General features: G+C 37.9%; 1 protein-coding gene across 1 annotated transcript in view; it reads right to left on the bottom strand.

Annotated features, from left to right (window-relative positions):
- The window catches only part of LOC128173030 (uncharacterized), a 77,323-nt gene that overhangs the window by 30,323 nt on the left and 34,731 nt on the right, over window positions 1–12,269 (bottom strand). Inside the window, exons 38-54 of the mRNA XM_052838782.1 lie at window positions 11,396–11,501; window positions 10,916–11,033; window positions 10,005–10,077; window positions 9,577–9,702; window positions 8,285–8,346; window positions 7,807–7,973; window positions 6,526–6,584; window positions 6,235–6,328; window positions 5,141–5,326; window positions 4,728–4,888; window positions 4,310–4,375; window positions 3,137–3,905; window positions 2,533–2,639; window positions 2,022–2,139; window positions 1,450–1,650; window positions 420–585; window positions 1–28 (exon numbers count right to left, since the gene is read on the bottom strand). The exon at window positions 1–28 is cut by the window's left edge and continues 144 nt beyond it. Coding sequence (XP_052694742.1) covers window positions 1–28; window positions 420–585; window positions 1,450–1,650; window positions 2,022–2,139; window positions 2,533–2,639; window positions 3,137–3,905; window positions 4,310–4,375; window positions 4,728–4,888; window positions 5,141–5,326; window positions 6,235–6,328; window positions 6,526–6,584; window positions 7,807–7,973; window positions 8,285–8,346; window positions 9,577–9,702; window positions 10,005–10,077; window positions 10,916–11,033; window positions 11,396–11,501 — 2,607 coding nt within the window. The remainder of the gene's footprint in view (window positions 29–419; window positions 586–1,449; window positions 1,651–2,021; window positions 2,140–2,532; window positions 2,640–3,136; window positions 3,906–4,309; window positions 4,376–4,727; window positions 4,889–5,140; window positions 5,327–6,234; window positions 6,329–6,525; window positions 6,585–7,806; window positions 7,974–8,284; window positions 8,347–9,576; window positions 9,703–10,004; window positions 10,078–10,915; window positions 11,034–11,395; window positions 11,502–12,269) is intronic.

The following is a 12,269-nucleotide window of genomic DNA, read 5'->3' as shown; positions in this document are numbered from 1 at the left end:
ACTGTTGCTTGTTAAAGCCTTCAGTAAACTACAAACAAAGGGTGATGATGACAATATAGACCATGATCATTAGATGAGAGACAAACAATTATTTCTCTCAAACAGTTCACTTTGTATTTCATCTCGTTATGTTGTGGATGACATGGTTCAGTATTTGATTTACCTGGTTTTACCTGGCTTTTCTTGACACAGTATTTGTTTTACCTGATTTACATGTTTTGTTGTTGTTGACATGGAGTATGACTTACCTGCTTTTACCTGGCTTGTTGTTGACACAGTATTTGTTTTACCTGGTTTTACCTGAGTTATTGTTGTTGACATGCTGCATGACTTACCTGGGTTTACCTGGGTTGATGTTGACATGGTGTATGACTTACCTGGTTTTACCTGGGTTGTTGTTGACATGGTGTATGACTTACCTGGTTTTACCTGCCTCCCCCAGCCCTACAAACATGAGCTTGGTACGCCTACAGGTGGTGTAGCCTCCGTCCAGTCTCTTCAGGTATGCCTTGACCGAAGGGAACCCCCTACCCACCACCTCATGGGGCGGGGTCCTCAGTGAGGGGCTGTGACGGAGGTCCATACCTGTAATCCAGTATACAAGTTTATATCTTGAAATCAAACTACAACTGTATATATGTACCAGGAGCTGTAATTGAGTCACTAATGATAGTCTGCACCTGTTAATAAGTCACAAAACTACAGCTGTAATCAAGTCACAGGTATATTACCTTTTATAAATCATCTCAGGGTAATCAAATATCTACACCTGTTACAGTAAATCACTTCAGGTAAATAACAAGTTTGAAAATCACCTGTAATTTGAGTCACATGTTCCTAATTGTAAATTACTTCACAATTCTACATTTGCAAATCAAGTCAGATAAAGCACTTCAAGATTAGCTTATATCATAACCAGTTTCTATAGAAAAAACTTTTAGAATAGAGAGATTGGGATTTTTACATTTTTCTCTCTACCAAAAAATTTGGTAATACTAATTCAGACAATGGTTCCCACATCCATTTGAATTATTAATAATAGCCTTATTTTGAGTAAGTAAGGCAGACTTCATAACTCCTGAATCTGTTATATACTGTTATATACTGTTCTATACTGTTCTATACTGTTCTATACTGTTCTATACTGTTCTATATGTTATATACTGTTATATACTGTTATATACTGTTATATACTGTTATATACTGTTAATGAACTTTTATTCACAACAACTTTATTTCCTAATTAACTTGAGACAAACTGGTTTTGCAGCTACTAATGTACAAAAAAAAAATGTAAAAAACTAGAAGTTTTAAGGACTCGATCACGTCCACAGAGAGAAATATGTTTGCAATGATGAGGCTCACGCGAATCTCATTAAAATATCTGGCACGCAAATAAAAGTTGGTTTAGAATAATTTACATTTAATGCTGACAGTGGCCTTACTGACCGTTAAGGTTGTTCATCAGTCCGAGTTTAGAGGACAGTGTCTCCAGTAGGGGGCAGTACTGTAGGTCCACATGCTCGAGCTTGGCCATTGACTTGAGCTCGGTGGGGACCAGAGTAATACCCTGGTACCCAAAGTTGAGTTCCCTCAGCCAACTCATCTTGAACAGGATCTCGGGCCAGCCTCCGTACTTCTCATTGTGTCCTAAATAGGGAAAATATCAAATTAAACTGTAACATTCTACATTCTTAATAATTGCATTTACTCTATCAATGCCATTGATATCAATTGTGTCCAAAATAGTCATAATATCATTGACAAGTTAAACTGTTCAACGTTCTTAATAATTGCATTTACTCTATCAATGCCATTTTTTTTTTTTACAGTTAATTCTAAAGCTCAAATACTAAAATCTTTAAAATAAATTCAAATTGTCAAAATTAGGCTCAACCATATATACACTCAGTCATTTTTTGAATAATCTGAAATTACCACAACTGAACAAGTCAAAAGAAACACCATTTCCACAGCTCTTATCTCGCCTTAAAATACATCGAGTCAGACTTCACACGTACCATCTGTCCCAAATCTCGGCAGCAGGAAGAAGAGTTTGAGATTGACCTGAGATATCTCGGAGATTCCCAGCACTCCCTTCTTATTCTTGTCCACTTCATCAAACAGCGACTCAACCACCTGTCCAAAATAAATAGGGGAATATTGTTATTCTCTATACTTAAAGACAGTCATATACAATGCAAGAACTCCAAAACTGGTCGAAAATAAGTTGAATTCAAAGAAATCATAATTAAAGACATTCATTTTAAAGTAACTATTCCAAAGCACAAAAAGAACTGGTATACAATCAATTGTGTTTGAAAAAAATTCACATTAACTTTATATTTTAACTTTATTTAAATAAAGTATACATACAGCTAGATTTCATATTAAAAAATTTTTTGCAATGAAAATGACATGAAATCTGTATGACGTTTTGTTACACCTCAAAATCAAACAGGGCAGGGCTAAGGTCAAACAAGAGGGATGGAGATCATACGGGGAGTGATTATCGGAAGGTTAGTCTCATACCTCTGCTTTCAGGTAGTTAGTGATGGCTGGGTTGTCTTTATGCCAGGCCCTGTACTGTTGTCTGTTCAGACTCTGTACATCTCCATCAAAGTTCATCAGGGGATAACCTATAATAAGGAATTGAGTGTATAGACACATGAACATTGATTACTGTCTTAAGCAGCATTTTGACAAGGGATAGAAAACTTTGATAAAAGGTTAGGCTATTTAACTTGTACATACATTCGTATATCATACCTACATTGACGCTCCTTGACCCCAAAGAAAGCTTCATATATACCTACCCTGTAATTGTGTCAACTCTTGTTTCCTGTTACATGTTAATTTACCTTGACAATATATAGACAGTTTCTATAAATGCTTCAGCTCATGTAGCCACAAGGAGCTTGCTATATTTACCTTGTGTACAAAGTTTCTGTAGCTGTTCCAGCTACGTGGGGAGCCTCATATACAAGTATTCACATATATTTACCTTGTATTGACAGATTCTGTAGCTGTTTCAGCTCCGATAGCCCCCCGGGAAGTCCCATATATTTACCTTGTATTGACAGATTCTGTAGCTGTTTCAGCTCCGATAGCCCCGCGGGAAGTCCCACATATTTACCTTGTATGGACAGTTTCTGTAGCTGTTTCAGCTCTGATAGCCCCGAGGGGAGCCTCTTGAGTGGGTTGTGGTCCAGGTTGAGCGCCTTCACCTGAGACAGGTACTTGATTTCTCCAGGTAAATCGGCCAGGTTGAGGTCCTTTAGTGTCAGCTCTGTGATCCTGTATGTCTTATTGAATCTCTGCATTATACTGGACACCTTACCCAGGGGCATTCCCTGGAAGTGGACTCGCTTCAGGCTAATTCCACGAAGGATTGAGTTAGGCAGGGCAGTGACCTTGATGTAACGGATATCAATGTACCTTAACTCCTCCAGGTTGGCGATCTCACTTGACAGCCCAGACTTTCCTTTGAAGGATAACCCATTCAGAGAGAAGTTCTCCAGATTTGGCATCGTACGGAAAAAAGTCATCGGAAAGTCCACTTCTTGGTTTATGTTTAAATGTACACTATTCACATTCTCGTTGTACGGTGCAAAAAGGTCATCTTTGAGCTCAAGGTCAGACTGAAGGTCGCTGTCGGTGGTTGCCATGGCAAGTTTGTGGGCCTTACATATACACAGTGACCCGTGCTGGATCAGGTTATGTGGGTCAGTGACTGGGACTCCTTCGTACCTGATGGGCGATTGATCTTGACCTTTGATCAGCTGAAGGACAGACTTTGTTCCGTCGGTTGGGTTGCTCTGGTTGGGGAGACCTCCAAACTGAGCGGCCAATAGGCTGCTTAACGTGGCAAACTGTTGGACCGTGGCAAACAGGAAATGCTCGATCTAGGGGGAAAGAAAACTACTGTATAGGGAGTTATTCAATAGGCTGCTTAATGTGGCAAACAGGAAATGCTCGATCTAAGGGGAAAAAACTACTGTAAAGGGAGTTATTCAAGGGAGAAGGCCAAAACAAAGAATGATACTTGTAGACTTTCTCATCTTACTGTTTAATAATATTTATATATAAAAAAAAAATCTGGCTCTGGGGCAATACAACTTAGATCAGCTGAAGTTGTTTGAATGGCAATGCAATCAAAACGTATGTTTTACAGCCCTAAAACCTGATATCAAGAACTGTCTGTGAGTTTAGCAATCATTCAGTAATAAAACACAGAAAATTTCTCGGTGTTTGTGGTAAACCCAAGTCTTGCCTATTAATATGTACATGTACAACAGTTAACTCCTACCTCTGGTCTGGAGAAAGATTCCATGTCTTTTTCAGGTAAAATCAATTTATGAGAGGCCAAAAGCAGCTGAAATGTGAGAAAACAGAACACACTCAATATAAGGACTGCAATCATCTGTTCCTAAATCCACCTATTCAATTATCAGAAGGCAGCTCATTGTGTGGGGATAAAAATGTGTACTGCCCAATGACTCTGGACAAAAATCACTGCATTTGCATCACTATTATTTATTGTTTTATTTGGATTAATCTTGCCTTCACTTGTATTTAGAAAGCCTTCAATATTGTATAAAATCAACATTAATAAAAAATATTAGATTACATTTGGCTTATTATAGACCCACTCATGAAGTAAAAGATCACCTTTTTGTCATAAAATAGAACTAAACAAAGTCAGCGTTAAATAATAGATATCTCACCTTCTTGGCAATGAGGGCGATGTATACCCAGCCCTGGAACTTGCTGGTGAGGGTGAGGTCGGTGGGGGGTGGGGTTTTGGGGGTGAGGGCGGGCATGTCCATCAGGTGGACCGGATTCCTGAGCTGTAGGTCCCTCTGGGACTGGAAGTGGACTATCTGGTCTGAAAGAACATCAGGCATTTTGAGAGCTACTTCAAATAACTTCCTTTTTTTTCAAGTTTATCAAAAAGTCTAGTGAAACTTGTAGTGAAATCTTGCATACAGAACATCAAACATTCATATCGAGTCACATTTCAAATATAATATGCAGATTTTTTTTCTGCAAAATTTACATGTATAGAGGGAACAGGCCATTTTCTTATATTCATATCATTCAGATGCTGTGAAAACCACATTAAAGTATATCAGCTCACCAGCATAAAAGCAGAGTCTGTGAACACTGAGGTCCCTGTACATCCCTGTGGAGGGGTACAGTAACTCTCCGGGGGTCAGGCGGGCAGGGAGGAAGGTAAAGGTGTCCTCTACCCCACCCCGGGGACCATATCCATCCAGCCAGCCAATCAGATTACGGCTGTGTCGGACCACGAGCTGCTCCTGAACTGAAGGATAAATATAGGGAATACAGCTAAAAGTAAAATGAGGAATATGGAAATAACACATCAATTATCTGAATACTCTAAAAGTGGTTATTCACGTGTGGGGGAAATTTACACTGGTTACCTGCTAAACTTAAAACTGTGTAAAATACCCCTTCATGTATGGTAAAAAACTCAAACTTTTGAGTGGTGAATTGTACATTTAATACATATCTAATACCCACAGATATGTTTGATCATAGAATATGTGGAGCACTATCCGGTACTTAACCACCAATGTAAATACATGTACCCACTTTTACAGTGTGAATGAAAGCAAATTAAAATGATTTGAAATCCCGCAGAACTGCAAGCAAACACACACAGGGGATCAATGTTCATTGGTAGCCAAAATTTTCCGAGTATGTTGGAACGTTATTTCATTTATAGTGTAATTATGATAATTTTGATAAATATTAAACAAATGATTGTGTATATTCATGGGTAATAGTTACCTACGAAAGCCACAAACATTGGTCCCCCACAAACATTGGTCCCCCACAAACATTGGTCCCCCACAAACATTGGACCCCAACAAACATTGGTCCCCCACAAACATTGGACCCCCACAAACATTGGTCCCCCACAAACATTGGTCCCCCACAAACATTGGTCCCCCACAAACATTGGACCCCAACAAACATTGGTCCCCCACAAACATTGGACCCCCACAAACATTGGTCCCCCACAAACATTGGTCCCCCACAAACATTGGTCCCCAACAAACATTGGACCCCCACAAACATTGGACCCCCACAAACATTGGTCCCCCACAAACATTGGTCCCCCACAAACATTGGTCCCCCACAAACATTGGTCCCCCACAAACATTGGTCCCCCACAAACAGTGATGACTCCACAGTAGTACTCACCTGTGGGTCTGTGGATGTCAGAGTTACACCTGCCTGACCGGACCAGCAGAGAGGACAACCAGTGTGGCTTGGTCCTCAGCACCCTGGCACTGCCCTGTGTAGAGAGACATACACACTACAGTACAGCCAAAACTCAATGGTCACCAAAGTTATACAAGACAATTAGTTCATTTCTCTAGCTCTCCTTTCCTCCATTACTTCTTTGAATACCCTCTCCCTCTCTCCATCTTCTCTTCTCTCTTTCTTTTTCAGTCTCTCTCTCTCTCTCTCTCTCTCTCTCTCTCTCATTACCTTTGAGATCAGATATGGGGGAGCATTAATATACGTTCTCAAGAGAAACTTCTGAGACCCTAAAAAGAAAGTTAAACAATAATCAAACTGTTTAATTAGATCACCAGTTTAATAATTTCTTTTGATCAATCTTTTCACATTAATACTGGTCAAATTTTGCTGGTACCAATGGTTAGTCATTTTTTATACTTTAATACTGTAGAAGCAGAAATATTCGTTGAAGATTTAATTTCATTATTTTCGTTGGCAATATAAGTCAACGAAATTAAATCTATGTTGAATTTTTAACCCATTGGCTAGTATTAACTAGAGGTACTGTGAGCAAGCTCACAATTGTTACCTCCCGCTAAGAAAAAAATCATAACGCGTGTATTTTTGCTATTATAGAAAATATTGGATGAATCTATTTCACTGTCCATTTTCTATAAATAACAACTGCTTTATTTTTGAAAGCTGTTAATTTTTAGCTTCTAATATTTCCATTAATACAAGACATGACACAGACAGGATTTAGCTTTTTTGAAACAATGACCTTGAACTTTCTCAATTGACCTTGGGTCAAGGTCATGACACACCCTTTGATCATAAGCAATCTTTGTGTGAATTAAGAACTTCCAATGTTTCCCCATAAGAAAGATATGGACTGGACATGAATTTTGCAATTTTTCTGCCAGTGACCTTGACCTTGCCCAAATGACTTTGGGTCAAGGTCATGACACACCCTTAGGTCATAAGCAATCTTTGTGTGAAGTAAGAACTTCCAATGTTTCTCCATAAGAAAGATATGGACCGGACACAAATTTTGCACTTTTTCTGCCAGTGACCTTGACCTTGCCCGAATGACATTGGTTCAAGGTCATGACACACCCTTAGGTCATAAGCAATCTTTGTGTGAAGTAAGAACTTCCAATGTTTCTCCATAAGAAAGATATGGACCGGACACGATTGCACAGACAGACGGACAGACAGATGGACAAGGTGATTCCTATATATCCCCCCCCAAACTTTGTTTGGGGGGGGGGGGTATAATGAATACAAAGAGATTACGATATGACAAAATTAAATTCCAAAGAAATCTTATTTGGTTTAAAAACAACGGAATTTTGACCCAACGAAAATATATGCTTCTACAGTATATATATATATTAAAAACAACGAAATTTTGACCCAACGAAAATATATGCTTCTACAGTATATATATAAAATTAAGTCCTGTACCTTACATTTCTTTGATCATAATTACCCCCCGCCCCCGCACCCCCCAACTCTGTGAACACTCACCATCAGCCCTAAACTTCAACACTGGGTCCCCCTCTTTGTACCCCACGACCTCCATAGAAGACAGATCCCCCGAGATAGCCTTGTTGTCTCCACCGCCCTCGGGGGAATACTCTAGCAGATATTTCCCAGAATTCTCCACTCCACTGATCAAAGCTTCCACCACATCCCTGGAAGATTTTAAAGAAATCAGAGAAATAACATTCAGAGCACTCTCGACTGTTTATAAGAGGAAATGCTATAAATTATAATTCAGATTTAAATTATTCAATTAATAGCATATAAAAAATGGAAAATAAAAGATGCTATGAAAGCATCTACATTAGTACTGAATGTTGATTAACAGTTGATTAATGTTGATAAACAGTCGTTTATGTTTATGATTAATGTTGACAAACAGTCGTTTATGATAAACAGTCGTTTAAAAGCATCTACATTAGTACCGACTGTTGATATCAAACAGTCGTTTATGTCAACTTACTTGTTTGGTAGACTGATGTAAACTTTCATCCCTTTTTCTAACTTCGATGGAAAATTGAAGCTCTGAAAAAAAAATGCAAAAGAATTCTTTACAAAATAATAGTTTAATTATAGATAAATCATATTTTTGGATTTTAGGTAGATCTGATGTTTAATTTGTTGACCATCCAGCCTCCTTAATAATTCACTAATTTGTTTAAATAAATGTTTACACTAAGATACATGTATTAGCTGATATCTTTACAGCACTTGGGATATCTGACAATGAACTGTGATCTGTTAAATGATATACTTAGATTGAACGTCAATGTACAATTTAAGATACACTGTACAGTACATTGATAGTGGATATCTTTAACGAACACTTGGGATATCTAAGGATGAACTGGGAACAGTTGAGTGGCATGCTCAGTCTATATTGTATAGATATACTAACCGAACACTTGGGATATCTGACCATGAACTGGGAACAGTTGAATGGCATGCTCAGTCTATAATGTATAGATATACTTACCGAACACTTGGGATATCTGACCATGAACTGGGAACAGTTGAATGGCTACTCAATCTATAATGTATAGATATACTTACCGGACACTTGGGATATCTGAGAATGAACTGGGAACAGTTGAATGGCATGCTCAGTCTGTAATGTATAGATATACTTACCGGACACTTGGGATATCTGACAATGAACAGGATACAATTGAATGGCATGCTCAGTCTATAATGTATAGATATACCTACTGGACACTTGGGATATCTAAGGATGAACTGGGAACAGTTGAATGGCATGCTCAGTCTATAATGTATAGATATACTTACCGAACACTTGGGATATCTGACCATGAACTGGGAACAGTTGAATGGTATGCTCAGTCTATAATGTATAGATATACCTACTGGACACTTGGGATATCTGAGGATGAACTGGGAACAGTTGAGTGGCATGCTCAGTCTATAATGTATAGATATACTAACCGGACACTTGGGATATCTGAGGATGAACTGGGAACAGTTGAGTGGCATGCTCAGTCTATAATGTATAGATATACTTACTGGACACTTGGGATATCTGACCATGAACTGGGAACAGTTGAGTGGCATGCTCAGTCTATAATGTATAGATATACTTACCGGACACTTGGGATATCTGACCATGAACTGGGAACAGTTGAGTGGCATGCTCAGTCTATAATGTATAGATATACTAACCGGACACTTGGGATATCTGAGGATGAACTGGGAACAGTTGAATGGCATGCTCAGTCTATAATGTATACATATACTTACCGGACACTTGGGATATCTGAGGATGAACTGGGAACAGTTGAATGGCATGCTCAGTCTGTACGTATCCTTTCCCAGCCAGTACTGCTCCATCAGCTCTGAGTTCTTGAACACTTCCAGGATATAGTCCTAGTCAAGAACAGACACACCGAATATAGTCCTGGGGACTATAGCATTTAAAACATAATAGTTAACAGATAAATAACATAATGTATAATATTTGAAATTAAAACTACATGCATCTTCAATTAAATTTGCAATGGAAAAATAATAAATACACTAAAATTTTGCCAGCGAGGGTCTCAAAATTATATTATAATGTTTAAGCTGTCTTAGCCAGCAGGTGTCTCAAAATAACATTATAATGTTTAAGCTGTAAATTCATCATATGTGTTTTTGTAATATTTGAGTTTTGTTGTATCTATAAGTACCGTTCTATTATCTCCCTTCTTCACACGATTCAACCCCCTATGGTAGTCAGCATGCAGCATCACTGCTTTCAGTCTGTAATGAAATAATGATAAAATCAAGGAATCGTAAATAGTGAGGGCTTTCTGTAGCTCTGTCTATTTACCTGTAGCTCTGTCTATTTACCTGAAGATCTGTCTATTTACCAGTAGCTTTTTGTCTATTTACCTGTAGCTCTCTGTCTATTTACCTGTAGCTCTGTCTATTTACCAGTAGCTCTGTCTATTTACATGTAGCTCTCTGTCTATTTACCTGTAGCTCTGTCTATTTACCTGTAGCTCTGTCTATTTACCAGTAGCTCTGTCTATTTACCTGTAGCTCTGTCTATTTACCAGTAGCTTTCTGTCTATTTACCTGTAGCTCTCTGTCTATTTACCTGTAGCTCTCTGTCTATTTACCTGTAGCTCTCTGTCTATTTACCTGTAGCTCTGTCTATTTACCAGTAGCTCTGTCTATTTACATGTAGCTCTCTGTCTATTTACCTGTAGCTCTCTGTCTATTTACCTGTAGCTCTCTGTCTATTAACCTGTAGCTGTAACATTTTCCAAGGCTTTCTGTAGCTCTCTGTCTATTTACCTGTAGCTATGATATTTTCCACTAAGGGCTTTCTGTAGTTCTGTCTATTTACCTGTAGCTCTGTCTTTTTACCTGTAGCTCTGTCTATTTACCTGTAGCTGTGTCTATTTACCTGTAGCTCTGTCTATTTACATGTAGCTGTGACATTTTCCACCGAGGGCTTTCTGTAGCTCTGTCTATTTACCTGTAGCTCTGTTTATTTACCTGTAGCTATGACATTTTCCACTGAGTGCTTTCTGTAGCTCTGTCTATTTACCTGTAGCTCTGTCTATTTACCTGTAGCTCTCTGTCTATTTACCTGTAGCTGTGACATTTTCCACTGAGTGCTTTCTGTAGCTCTGTGTCGGAGTACTTCCTGTCTTTCTGGAGCTCCTTCCACTGAATGGTGATATCTGACAGCTTAGAGGCTTGCTCCGCTACAACAGTCCACAGAACATTAGCAGATCATTAAAAAATTTTTTTTTTTTGGTGAGAATGCAATGTGAGTGAACATAGTCATTTGACCTGAAATGTTTCAGTAATATTACATTTAAAAAAAAGAAGAATTAAGTTTATAACATATGAATGTTATATGTATAACATATGAATGTTATATGTATAACATATGAATGTTATATGTAACCAACTGGGTTTTTTTTTCACTTTCGTTTTGCATCTTGCTTGGGAGGAATTGTTTTGCACCAACAAATCAGGATATCGAGTCATTCTATAAATTGTAAGCTAATAAAAGTTACTTTAGGAATATATGTCAAGGTTTCCCACATTAAGTATGACCTACCTGCGTGACACATGATGACCTTGACCTCATTAGGTTCTAAGATCCCTGTGCTGTGATTGGCCCCTCCATCCGCTTCCCTGGCAACAAATATAGTGTGGGGTTCCAACTGCAACAAACATTTCGTGTATTTTAGAAGTTCTTAACACATCCATATGACCAATCAAATCAAGATTAGGTACTATAGTAACTGAAACTTCACATACAGGAAGAAAACCAACTTTAGCACGCAATATGCAAGTTGTGTTAGAATTGTTTTACAAAATCATATTTTCAATGACATAGAAATTGAGGCTAAGTTTTGTAGTCTTTTATCATACATTGTACATACATTGTAGCTCTTCTGATTCTTGATATCCACATATTGAAAGAGTTGTGATATTTACAGATATCTACTGTAACACTAGACACCAGGAAGTCCTTGTAATGTCTAATGATATCTACATACAGACCTTGTAGCCTTTATAATATCTACTGGCATGTACACTACATACCTTGTAGTTCTTAAAATATCTTCTGATATATATATACACTACACACCTTGTGGCTCCTATGATATCTACTGATATCTTAATAAACATATCATATTATCCTTAAAACATCTACTGATATCAACACTTATAACCTTGTTTCATAAACTGTTATCTACACTAAAACCTTTGGAATATCTACACAACACACTTTGAGATATTTGCTGATATCTACACTACAATCTTTGAAGTATTAACTGATATCTACACTACAATCTTTGAAGTATTAACTGATATCTACACTACACACTTTGAGATATCTGCTGATATCTACATGTCACACCATGTAATATCTACAAAAAACCTTGAGATATCTGCTGATATCTACACTGCAAACTTTCAAAATA

Source organism: Crassostrea angulata, chromosome 2 (genome assembly GCF_025612915.1).
Source record: "Crassostrea angulata isolate pt1a10 chromosome 2, ASM2561291v2, whole genome shotgun sequence".
NCBI lineage: Eukaryota > Metazoa > Mollusca > Bivalvia > Ostreida > Ostreidae > Magallana > Magallana angulata.
The sequence above is the reverse complement of the archived record's forward strand: the minus strand, read 5'-3'. Positions and strand labels throughout refer to the sequence as shown.